This window comes from Drosophila busckii, unplaced genomic scaffold (assembly GCF_011750605.1).
Source record: "Drosophila busckii strain San Diego stock center, stock number 13000-0081.31 unplaced genomic scaffold, ASM1175060v1 chrUn_01, whole genome shotgun sequence".
Lineage (NCBI taxonomy): Eukaryota > Metazoa > Arthropoda > Insecta > Diptera > Drosophilidae > Drosophila > Drosophila busckii.
This window is the reverse complement of record NW_022872717.1, coordinates 132,529-145,634: the sequence shown is the minus strand read 5'-3', so window position 1 is coordinate 145,634 and position 13,106 is coordinate 132,529. Positions and strand designations below refer to the sequence as shown.

General features: G+C 37.9%; 3 protein-coding genes across 4 annotated transcripts; 1 reads left to right on the top strand and 2 right to left on the bottom strand.

The window, feature by feature from the left end:
* Window positions 1-5,227: 5,227 nt before the first annotated feature.
* Window positions 5,228-8,583, bottom strand: LOC108600983 (vacuolar protein sorting-associated protein 54). The gene is given in 4 exon segments (XM_017988846.2): window positions 5,228-5,698; window positions 5,701-7,255; window positions 7,309-8,047; window positions 8,112-8,583. Coding segments are annotated over 4 exon segments (2,844 nt in total). The 5' UTR covers window positions 8,297-8,583; the 3' UTR covers window positions 5,228-5,333.
* A 181-nt stretch (window positions 8,584-8,764) lies between these two features.
* Window positions 8,765-11,035, top strand: LOC108598647 (alpha-(1,3)-fucosyltransferase B). 2 transcript variants are annotated; one of them, XM_017985359.2, is made up of 5 exons: window positions 8,765-8,983; window positions 9,102-9,516; window positions 9,618-10,027; window positions 10,092-10,299; window positions 10,364-10,449. In XM_017985359.2, exons 2-4 carry the CDS (start codon window positions 9,274-9,276, stop codon window positions 10,282-10,284), a joined length of 846 nt encoding a protein of 281 aa, XP_017840848.1. In that variant the 5' UTR covers window positions 8,765-8,983; window positions 9,102-9,273; the 3' UTR covers window positions 10,285-10,299; window positions 10,364-10,449. The 2 variants fall into 2 exon arrangements, with proteins under 2 accessions (XP_017840848.1, XP_017840847.2); XM_017985358.2 differs by having other exon boundaries at window positions 8,871-8,983; window positions 10,092-10,269; window positions 10,327-11,035.
* Window positions 11,036-11,555: 520 nt separating this feature from the next.
* Window positions 11,556-12,969, bottom strand: LOC108600531 (fat body protein 2). The gene is given in 3 exon segments (XM_017988184.2): window positions 11,556-11,889; window positions 11,892-12,137; window positions 12,198-12,969. Coding segments are annotated over 3 exon segments (774 nt in total). The 5' UTR covers window positions 12,525-12,969; the 3' UTR covers window positions 11,556-11,688.
* Window positions 12,970-13,106: the final 137 nt, after the last annotated feature.

Below are 13,106 nucleotides of genomic sequence, written 5' to 3'. Positions count from 1 at the left end.
ATTTAAAACAATTAAACTAATTTTAAATTTGTACAAAATGTATTATATCTAAATTATAATTATAATATAACGAAAATAAACTTCAAGTTAATAAAATACTTTTTCTTTCAGATATTTATTTTCTTCTTAAGTTTTGTAAAATATATGTACATGAATATTCTTTGAATTGTTATAATAGAACAAAATGAATTTGAAGTCATATTTGTTATACTCTTTGTCTAGGGGATCGGGTATACCTTAAATAATAATCCAAAATTAAAAAGATTAAGAACTAAACAAAAATGGGCAAATCTATACTGAAATATTTAAGTTTCTGCTTGGGTCCCAAGCCTTGGGATCACTGCGTTTGTCAAAAAATGTCACACTATGATAATAATAGTATTCCAAAATTTTATCCAGGCTTAGAAACTAAACTAAACAAAAATGTTCCAATAATATCTACACTAAAATGTCTTAATGTATAGTAGGTATTACTAAGTTTTTGAAAAAATGCTTTAAATAGATTTTGGTTTTATAGAATTTATTTATTTATTTATTTTATGTCAACTATGAACGGTCGACGAAAGAGAAAGATTTTCAAAAAATATTTTAAACTAAATTTAAAAGTATTTAAAATTATATGTTTGTTTTTAAATTTGATAAACTTATAGATTAGGAGTGTTAAACAGACCCAACGTTCGTTGCAAGGATGGGGGAAAAACCCATAAAAAATAAACAATACTATTCTGTTGGTTCGAGTATTGTGGAGACCAAACACAAGAACCATATTCCAGAATCGGACGAACAAGAAATGTAATTTCGTTGTGTACGGGTCATAAAATTCTTTAGCCCATCGTTTGATAAAGCCGAGAACTTGAATTACCTTACTGACAGTTAGAGAAACATGCTTGTCAAATTTTAGCTTACTATCAAGGAGAAGACCTAAGTCCTTTACTTCTGTTAATCTATTGAGAGGTAACTGATCAATGTGGTAGTTGACTATATGAGGAGAGTGTCTATGGAAGGATTACTTTACATTTAGACAGTTGTAAAGTTTAATAGTTTGTATTTATGCCAATGACAAACGGTCAGATTGTCTGCAAATAAGTACTACCAACATGTTCTAAAATCGATGCAAGCTTCAATCATCAGCATACATTAGAAGGTTGTTTGAATTCACAATGACTGAGGGAGATACTCGATAATAGATAAAAACAGACGAGGCCAAGGGACTACACTGAGGCTCCAGACGTCACACGACCAGTCTTGGACCTGCGGACTTAAAAAACTATTCGATTCGCTTAGTTGTAATTAGATAGCTACTTCAAAAAATTCTTTGGAAATCCAATCACAGCTAAATTATTTATAAAATCAGTATAAATAACATCAGTCTGCATTTTTTTTTGAAAAGCTTTAACCACCGTTGAAGAAAACTCAAGAATTGTGGGAGACTTATAAAAATACCGGCTGGCTAGGTTAATAACTGAACTACAGAAAATGCGAGTTGTGTAAAATTTTTCAAAGGTTTATGGGTAGCAGGGACAACTTGAAATATCTCTAATACGCTTGTTACGTGCCGTCTTTAGGCACTTCTTCTGTAACGGATAATCCGGTTAAATATATACGCCTATCTATTTATAGAGCGGTTGCATTTACGTCAGCTTAATCATTTTGGCCTAATTTAATATGTAAATTTCATCCGATACGGAGAAATCGAAGTTGCTTGTTGCTGGACACTGGAGCTTTGAAAATTGGTTGATCTTCTCTTACCGTCACTAGAATGGGACATAAAGGCTAGAGTAACCAAATTTTGTATGTACATCCTCATATATGCGAGGTAAATTTCTTTTTTTTATTATGAAGCTGTGCAAATGTGAGAAGGGAGAAGGAGGCGTGGCATAGTATATTTATTCAAACTGAGTCGATATAGCCATGTCCGTCTGTCTGTATGTGTCCCTTTTTTCCAGCAACTATAAGAACTGGAGCAAGCAAATTTATGTTGTCGCTCCCATACTGTGGCTAATCTCACTTTATTTTTCGCCCCCCTCCCCTCTCCGCAAATCGACCAAAACCAGGCAATTAACAATTACAAATATTCAACGTAAAATCACAAAAACGTCAGCTTTCATTCCGATACTTTTTCGAAAATTTATTTCTAACGATAAAAACTTAGGAATTATTTATTTTCAATCTTGTTCGCTTTTCTGACGAGCTGTAGGTGTTACTTGTAACGTTGTTTTCACTCGCACGACTAACTGCCCTGGTAAGAGTGTATAGTCGGAGGTTGGTGTGCAAAGTTTATTTATTTTTCATGTCCTCCCCTCCCCGGAATAGATTTAAACTACAATATAAACGAAAAGTGTGACCTGATGCTAAAACTTCAAAACGATCGGATACAATTTAGAATTAATATATACAGCGGGTGTCTGCTTTGCGCTAATACAAGGTCGGGGGACGATCGCAAAACTGAACCATGGGCGTGTCCATTTTGTGTGCATGTTTTGTGAGTGCCCTGTCAATAAGGTTATAAAAGATGGTCCGCCAAATTCACTGCATCCATGTTTTATTAATACACAAATCAGCACAGAAAAACTGTATCAGCGAACTGGGTGAGTCTGGGCGCATACACTAAATCAATTGATTGTCTGTCAATGTTAGGGATAGCGCCCGAAGTAATGTTGTATAACTTGACATTTTTTGTAAAAATGGCAAATTATTATGATTTGTGCAACTGTATGTAAAAGAGAAGAGCGAGATAAGTATGTTATTCTGATCAGAGACAATGTTACTGGAGCACTGGTTTCTCACACTATCAGCAGCAACAATTTGTATGAGTGCTCTATACTACCGCAAAACCACCGCTTTATTTTTTATTATTTTTCCCCCTCACCGAATTCTACAAAAACAACTATTTAGTGATCTGAGCGTTACAAAAATATTAAAAATCTAAAAATCACAAAAGGCTTTGTCATGTTTTTAAGACGGTGCAAATTTACAGAACGATCGGATACAATAATTAAGGAAGTATCAGATCTAGGATAGTTCAATATAGACGGGTGTCGCGGTTGAACAACTGCAGACGCTACATGAAAGGAGCTTAATAACGCATCCTGCTGTTGTGTGTCTGTGCTGGTGAGTGGTGTCGTTGCTTCAGTGCCTAGTCAAAGTTGTATATAAAGTTATAGCGCCATACTTTATTTGTCCACAATGTTAAGTAGTTTTAGAGCATGTGCTTTATGTTATTGTGTAGTAGCTCTACTCTTAATTTCCTGGTCCGTGCTTGAACAGGAATGGAAAATGACAGGCGATCATTTTAATCGACTCAGTTTTTGCTTGATGCAGCAATAAATATCTGTGTGTGCACATTCTTTCTCCCTGTTACATACATTTGCACAACTTCATAATACCCTTTTCCAAACGCCAAAGTATATATAAAAAACGTTGCCATTAAAAAATTTATTTTCATATTTACGAAAATATAAAGAAATATTTTACAAAATGTTTTTGCTTAGTGTAATTATTATTTTTTGATTGCTTGAAAATTATGATATATCATTAAAGGAAAACACAAAAATTTAAATATAATAGTTAATCATATAAAATGTATGTAAAACAGCTGGTCTCCCATTGGCAGCATATAATTACACTTATATATTTTTATACATACTAGAAGCCTTCGCCCCCTACTCCGCTATCTTTCCAAAAATTGGTTTCCTGTTTATGTCTTATTTAAGATAAGACAAATTCTTTCTATCTTATGTAAGTTTAGGTAATTGCATTAAGTTTTTGCACGCTAGTGTAATTGAGTGGAATATGCCTCGATATTGTCTTTGTTTGTACTTTTCGCTCAATTTTGGCCTTTCAATAACTTTGGACATTTTTGAAATTATTATTCTGATATTATTTACTTCACTTGGATGTTATTTAGTGAAAATGCAGTGATTCATGATTTTCCATCGGCATTCTTCAAATCTTAACACCAAGTCACCTAAAAATTTTCATATGTAAGATATTTATCTCTTGCTGTTTGTGGATGTAAATTTTATTATGAAGAAAATTCAGTTTTCCGGTGGGCTAAAATTTTTGTAAAAATTTCAATATTCTCGTTTTTACGGCTTATATATCCGATATAGCGATCACCCATCACACGCCAGTCAGCACAAACTCTTTTATACATATGTATAATTGTTATATTAAAACTGAAACTACACCCGTATGCTTAATCATAAAATATTTATTAATTTACGCTACATATTAATAATGTATGTATGGTCCATTAGTTAATTAAGGATGCATTAAATTTACGAAATTTGTATACTAGCGTATGCTCCATATACGTTCAATATTAATATTTAAAATTGTCGCGTAGATTCGCTTAAATCTAACTAGCATATACCATAGTAATCTAATAGTATATTTGAATGGGATTTGTACGCAATAACCCTTAACCAGTTGACGAGGTCAGATCTGAGTATCTGTAAGGTGGATATACATAGAAATGCCGTGTAGGGTCAGAGGAGTGCATCTTACATTGTGTGTTGAGTCGCTCATAAAAACAAACCCATAATCAGTATCCGATCGAGCGAGAGAGACCTGCCTATAGCTTCTGAATTTCATCCAAACAATATCTTTAACAATGGTCTTTTAAGTCCAGGAACATATTGTTTTACAAAAGAGGGACAAACAAAATACTTGACATGTTGATGGATCTACTAGCTCCATACAACGTCCGCTCCGACGCAAACGCGGCTCGCTGCTACAAGTTGCTAGCTTATCAAGAATACTATAAGTTTATGGTGCCAGCTCCTTCCACGTTACATACAAATGCCCAACTCTGCTAGCCCTTTTCGATTTGAGTCAAAGTGCAAAGGAATGTATAAATCTAGATATATCAATAGTTTTGCGAATGTTATATACTGAATCGTCTTATAAATGTAACTCACTTATGGCTCTTACCCTATGAAAAATACATTTATACGCTTCATAATTCTTAAGTGCATTCTAATTTTGCAAAGGTAAATATAAAAAATGTAGGTATTTGCATTCCCATCTTAAATAATCTGTGATTTCAGGCTATGTTTTTAGAATTAATAATTCATCGCTGCAATCTTACCCTTATATGAAATATTAAATAATGTAAAAAAAAAGGCTGGAAATCATGATTGTGTAACATACAATTTCAATTCTTAACTTTTCATATTTAAAATACAGAAATATACTTACATAAATAAAAACAAAATGTTTACAAATATGTATAAAGTAAGGAGACAGAAACAACAAAGAAAGGATACAAATATTATTGATTGCTTAAGATTTTTCAAATCATACGCAACTAAAATTATGCCGGGGTCAGCTCAGTAAAGCCAAATTTGCTCCAGGATGCCATTATCCAACTGTGACGGCGGAAGAGCTTTTAGCGTTCGTAGTGTTTCCATGTAAAAGGTCAGCTCAGAAGTCACCACACCATGTTGTGGCCCGCCATTGTTGTTAATGTTTAGCCTCAACAACTGCTCCCTCAACTTGTCCTTAAAGTTGCGATGCACCACACCGTAGATTTCATGTATCTGTTGCTCTGGTAACACGCCAGCGATAGCTTCATGTAGCTTCACCAGATGCCTTGAAATGTGCCTGAAGGACTGCGATGGTATTGGTGGCCGTGCCTCCCATGTTTCCAGTTGTGCAGCAACGCGTTCCGAAACAATTCCATGAATCTTATTTGTTCATTCTACGGGGCACGATATGACCGCGTCATTATGCCTCGACCGCTCATTCTTCAAAGCTTTCTCATGAGGTAGCGATAGATCACAAGTTGCAGCGTGCGCGAGACTAATGCCAAATTCGTACTTGTGATGGTCTTCAGGCCGGCCACTCGCATGGCTCCCGCTCCAATAATCAGCTGGCAGCTGCGCGAGTTAAAGCTGCGCAGCAGATCAACGACGTTACGCGAGTGATAAGTCATCAGAAGAGATAACCGATGCGCACTGCTTCCATACTCATAAAGCATCTGAATAAGCATCAGAGCTACACTGACCAAAGCAAAGGGCTGCTTACCCTCCAGGAGCAGAACAGGGTTCCCCGGGTTGTCACCATTGGAGGTAATGAGATGTCCTTGCGTAGGCGCAGACTGCTTCACGTAGTCGCTAACAGTCATACGATCGATGATGCGCTGGAATTCGTAGGGTATGTCCACCTGACGCCAACGCTCCTGATCTAGCAGTAATGCCAGCTTCTGTTTGCGCTCGGAGTGAAATCGTTGTGCGTAACGTGATGCCTGTACCTTGAGAGCCAGCTGTAATGGTACACTGGGTGTATCACAGATGCTCTGGGTGGCATCACTAAACTCGTTTACAATACTAGCTAGTTGCAGCAGCTCCTCCTCGCTTGCGAAACTGTTTTCAAGGCATTGTGGCGACATGATGTTGGCACAACGCTCATGGCAATAATGGCATACAAATTGTAGCAGTTGGTCTAATTGAGTACTGATTTTTTCATGGTGTGTACTGCTGAGAAAGGCTTCAGAATCTATTAAGTTAACAGCATGCTCGCGCATCTTATTCTTCAAGCTTGGATTGCTGCCGCCAGCTGCAGCATCGACAGTATGCTGCATTATGCATATAACTGACTTGATTCGGTCGAGAACAGCGCAAAGAGCACGACTAGCACGTTGCAGCAGTGTCAACCACTCAACCAGAGTAAGGTCTAGAGACTGTTCACCTGCGCCGGTGAGACACATTTCATGGTCGCCGCGTGAAATAACTTCAATGAGTAGTTGTTTAATAATGGCTCGAATTGTGGCAACGCTCTCCTGCTGGTAGCTCTGTACAAAACTAAAGTTTTGCTTGCGCAGCAATCCCATTATAATGGCCACGAGCTTGTCTTCTTCAGCGCAGACACTATCGCTCTCCAGATCACCCTCCAGCAAAGGCCGATTTAAATCCGTTGCTGCGTAACGCTCAAATTCAGTGGTCAGCATCTTATCGATGAGCTTCTCCATTTCACCCAGTTGCATTGGCAAGTGCTTAAAGCAGTGTACCCCAAGCAGCTCAGCAGCTAGAATTTCTTGCGTAGTGCTTATTAAGTCCAATGCAGCCACGTAGTCTTGGGTGCCAAGCAGCAACTGCAGCATGGGCTGAGTTTTGTGCACGGTGGCCATAAGGCGGAGCTTATCCAATGTTGCAATATAATGTTGTCTACGTTGTGTATAGCGCATAACACGAAAACTATCTACGACAGTACTTCCGTGCAGATGGGCTAGAGCTGAACGTAACTGACGCACCTGTAATTGAATAAAGTTTATTAAGAGACTTAATTTGGTTTTTGTGTGCATACCTGCTCGGCCGCCTCCTCCATCTCGGCTAAAATGGCATGTTGTGTTGTCATGGCATGAAAAAAGGCACCGGACTTTTGAGCCACTTGCTGCGCAATTTTGACCTCTACAATGTCAAGATAGTGGGACAGTTGCTCTTGTAGGTGTCTGCCGACTTTCTGCACCGTTAAAATGGAACTCGAAGCAGTGCTTTGGATCGAGGGACCGTTGGCGTTTGGTTCAGATTGCATGTAGTTAGGAAAGACTTGGGAGAAGGTGGTTGAATGGTGTAGTTGGAGATGGGACTTAAGAAAAATATCTGGAATGGGCACGCTACTTAAATGTTCCGGTGTGGGCGTCGATGAAAACTGCTGCTGCTGGCGCCGCTCGTGCCAGCGATATCGCTTGCCAACGCTGCCGAGGTAAACTGCAAAGTCCGAGTGGGTGATGTCCGGTAGATGAGGACTGGCTGGGATGTGCACACGCTCTATGAAATGTTCACCCCACTTTTTAGTAAACAAGCTACTCTGTTTGCCACGCTGTGGATCGTTCAGGACGGCAGGCAGGTTTTGGGCCGCTGAGTAAACGCCCCATTCCGGTGGCAGCTCCTGCGTTTGTTGATTAACGTGATACTTTGACACATGCGCATCATAATCTCGATCCGAAACTCCGTCAAGTGGCAGCGAGGCGCAAACTCCATTAAATCCATAGCGACATACAAATGAACCGCCTTCCCGAGTGCAGTGTCGACTTCGCAAATGACTGCACAATGATGATCGTAAATAAATTTATGGACTTAGGGATTAGAGCAATGAAGTGTACTTACTTGACAAATTGTCCAATGTTCTTGAAGTGTTCCCGTGTGCAATAGTAACAGCTGTGCCAGCTGGGCGCATTGAAGCTGTTATTGAAATTAGAGGCAGTTGATAGTTTTCTGTCCGCCGGTATTTCAACTTCCCCTGCAGTTGACGTTGTCACTGTCGCTGTTGACTTGTGCTCTACTGTGGCCATAACACATACTAATAAATATAGTTCGTAAATGCTGGCCTGTTGCCCGTATTATAACTATGTGGTTTATCGTCAATGTCGACGTTGGATTCGTGCCGCAAATGCGTTGACGTGTTATGTCAATGTTTGTAAATATATGTTAGCTCGTTCATGCGACGTCTTCTTTTCACTTTGTATCAAGAGTTTTGCGTATTTATATATGGTGCAATGGGTATGCAGTATTTCCTTATTTAATTTGTATATCTTTGAATTTTAAAGTTAACTAAAAGCAAAACTAAATCAGATTCTTTATTTATTTTGTGTTTACAAGCGTTGCCAGATTTTTCGCTTAAATGACTGAGTGAGCTATACGTATAACTATCGATTGGACTTTAACCACTATCGATTATTTTGGGTATATAAAAAAAAATATATATATATATAAAAATTAAAATTATGGGGAACAAGCGGGCAGTAGAGTTGGTCGCACCCAATACGGCACAGAATGTTTTTGTTGAAGCGTCATACGTACATAAGTTGTGTATCAGATCGAGCTGAAATTTTCTACATATATAAAGAGGAGTTTAAAATACATTGGATTTATAAAATTGAACGTCATACGTTGAGGCATTTGCGTGAAATATATAGTGAAATAAACAAAATATGTATATCCGTCGATAATTAGTGATGGTTCTGTGGGACTTTCATAAGGTATGCTAGGATGACACTGATTTGCTTTCATATAAAATTATTTTATAAATATATTCTTATATTATCTCCAAAGTAATTAATATTAGTAACAGCAAAAATATATTACAAATATTTCCAGGTGATAGAATATCTCTTGCTCTCTCTACTGTCAGTTGTTTCTTTTAAATGGCAACGCTTTTGTACTCAAATTCAAAACTTTTTTCCTTGAGTGGGAGTAAAATATACATATCCATACATTTCAAAAGCTGAGACTAAGGCAAGATTTAAACGAAACGAAAAAAAAATGAATCATGCGCATAAAGTGCAGTCGCCGCATAAAGCTAGTGATCTTGTGTCTGTCTTCGCTATGCTTAGTTTGTTTGTTTTATTGGAACATGACAAGGTTGGATTCGCAATCGTCGATAAGCTTGGAGGTGAACAGCGAGCTTCTTTGGTGGACTCAAGATATGAGCTGGCGTTACGACGAGATCCGGCATTGCGGTCTGAAAATTTGCCGAGTGACTAACAATCGGTATCGCTTCCGGCATTCTCAAGTAAGTAAATGCATACATACGTTTGTATGTATGTATGTCATACATTTGTATGTACAATAGCATGCAAAGGGATGCTAATCTTAGACTTCTATTAAATTTAGATGGTGCTCTTTTATGGATCTAATTTAAAGCTATATGATTTTCCAATGCCCCGTTACGATAATCAACTCTGGGCTTTGTTACACGAGGAATCACCGCGAAACGTGCCCTTTGTGCCCCATGATGATTTCCTGCAACATTTTAATTTTACATCTACATTTAGTAGATATAGTAGCATACCTTTGACCACGCAGTATTTGCCCCAAGCAAGTGATCTAACCCGTTCCGACATACATATGGGCTTATCCTCAAAGAATGTGTATCAGCATGATATGAGTTTGGCTCCGGTAGTGTTTCTTCAAACTGACTGTAATACTATATCTGGACGTGAAGATTACGTGCGTGAGCTAATGAAACACATTCCAGTGGATTCGTACGGTGGGTGCTTGCACAACCGAGATTTGCCGGAGAGGTGAAATTTTATATTCTTCATGGCTGTGTACATATATATTTATAACAAGATCAATTTTTTTTAGCATGCAAAATGATTATCTTAATCATCTATACTCACCCACGATACTACACTTTCTAGCGCGCTATAAGTTTATGATTGCCATTGAAAATGGAGTATGTGAGGATTACATCACCGAAAAATTTTGGCGCCCACTAATTATAGGAGTGATACCAATTTATTTTGGATCAACAAGCATACGCGTAAGAATACTTTAAACTTAAATTAACTAGGTAAATCCTTACATATTTGGTCCGCAGGACTGGCAACCCAATAATGACTCTGCCATTTTTATAGAGGACTTTCCCAACGCTGGAGCGCTGGCTGCATATCTTCAACAGTTGGAATTAAACGAAACTGCCTACAACGCTTATTTACATCACAAGCTTGATCTTGTCAAAGGAATTCAGAATCAGCGACTTATACACGAATTGAAGACACGTAGCTACCAGTTTCAAGAAGATCGCACTAACGATGAGAATTCACTCTTTCGCAAATTTGAATGCGCAATGTGTAAACGAACTAAACTTCCGCTCCAACAGGCTAGTAAACGCCACTATAACTGCTCATTTCCGCCAGTCCACGTACCTTTGAAAAATCACAAAGAGCCGAAATTTGCAGCTGATTGGCGATCGATGATGGGAGTTGGCCGTTGCCAAGCAAAATTATTGGATGCGTTTTGGCGAACAAATCTAAATTACACAAAAAATGAATTTGAATCTCGTCTGAATGATATGTTGGACAAAAGATTGTGCAATTAGGCTGTGAAAGCATTCCTTGGGTAGTATTTTTTTGGCAAAAGACTTTTAAAAACAAAAATTGAATATCATCAATACCAAATATACCATATAAGCATACATAATATTTTGTGAATTCGTAACAATTCTTCAAATGCGTGTAACAAGTTGAAGTGGGCTTTGCAGAATTCATAAAATATATATATTCTTGATCAGTACGATAAACTGAGTCGATCCGTACCTTTTTATAGACTTTGACATTTTTGAAAAAAATTGGAAAAGGGTATCATGGAGTTGTGCAAATGTATGTAACAGGGAGAAGGAGGCGTGGTAGACCCTATAATGTATGTATATGCTTGATCAGCAAAACAAACTGAGTCGATATAGCCATGTCCGTCCGTCCGTTCGTCTGTATGAGTGCGTGTTTCTCAGCCACTTTAAGAGCTAGAGCAACTAAATTTGGTATGTAGGTGCTTAGGAGCCCGGGACAAATCGCTTTTATTTCATTTTTTTATTTCCTGCCAGCAAATTGAAAAAAATGATTTTAAGCAATTAAAAAATATTTAAAAATCTGAATTAAAGAAAAAAAACGCTTGATCATGTTTTCGACCGAAAATTTCAGAGCATTCGGTTAAATAACTTAGGAATTATTCAAATTTTAATTTTCAATATAGGCAGCGGGGTGCGCTTGTTGACGCGCCATACCCGGCGTCGCGGCTGACGCTACAACAAATACGAGCTGTAACGCGTTATCTCTCTTGTGTGTATGTGTTTGTGAGTGAGTGCGTGTGTTTGCTGCGATGTCCTAGTCAAAATGTATATAAAAGTTGGTCATTTATTTTCAAAAATTCCTTTGGTTGGTATAAGACTTCTATAAAAGAGGTTTTATATTTGCCAATGAGCTTGGGGAACTACCTCTTTAAGGTTCCCCTTGTCAATAATCCACATGCTTCCATTTTTCATATTTTCTATAGCATTGATTATTTGCACTGCTGCTTCCTCTGGCATTTGCCATTTAGCTCTATCGATTGCGCCTATAAGCTGGTTAGATTGGTGCCATGTGACATTGTCGCGCAAATTCATCATCTTATTTCAGTGTTGGTTAGTCCTGGGTACATAGCAGTAAATATTACTCCGGTTCTTTGGAAAATGTGACTGTCGGCCATCGAGCGAGTGAAGCCCAGGACGCCGTGTTTGGCAGCTGCATAAGCAGCAAATATTGGTGCTGGCTCCAGTCCATAAACGGAGGACAAATTTACAACTATTCCGACTTTGCCCATTTCGGTTTTGTCCATATATGGCATTGCCGTCATAGTAAAATGAATCATGCCGGTCTAAAAGGTACAAAAATTTTAATATAAATATTGATTCAACTGAAAACTGATTTAACTTACCAAATTCACGCCTATTATTGTCTCTACATCCTTGTCAAGCAATATGTCCTGACCATTAATAAGTACATCGACATAACCCATCAATTGTCCCATTTTCGTAATTGCAGACTGAATGGATGCTTTCTCCATTATGTTGTCCGGCACAAACATAACCTTAACATTGGGATTCTCAAACTGCAACTTTTTCATTATCTCAGCGTTCTCTATGCGGTGCATGATGCTAATCTTATTGAGATGTTTCTGTTGCACAAGAAGTTTCACTAGCTGGAAGCCGATTCCGCTGAAGCCGCCGACATACACTACATTCTTGGTAGTCCAATCGTACATGTTTGATTTTTATAATAATTCAGTTTCTCTTAAGGCAACGGTTTTAACGATTTGCTGAACCAATTCCTCTTTTATATGCTCATGTTTCACTGTGGAGTAGCACTCTGTATATAGAGATGATACCTTTGAGTACATAATCTATATTCAATGGCCAGTGACCTGTGGCGTAGGTCACTGCCAAAGGCCGCTGCATTAGCTGATATTGCGTGATATCTGTCGACGATTAGTCTTGCCGATTCCACCTCTGCACCAGATAAGACTGCTGGTACAGCCGTGAGCAATGAAATTTAAAAATAAACTCAATCTTCGATAAGAAAAAAAATTTAAATAAAAAATAAACTCGATCTTTGGACTTATCCCACAATTCTGTATTTTGATGCACTATTTTTATAAAAAATGGAAAATGGTATTATGAAGATGTGCATGTGTGTGTACAGAAAGAAGGTGGAATATATATATTCTTGATCAGTAAGACAAACTGAGTCGCTATAGCCATGTCCGCCTGTCTGTCTGTTTGAGCAACTAATTCTTAGCAACTATTAGGGCTAGAGCATGCAAACCTTGCATGTGCTCTAAGCCAAA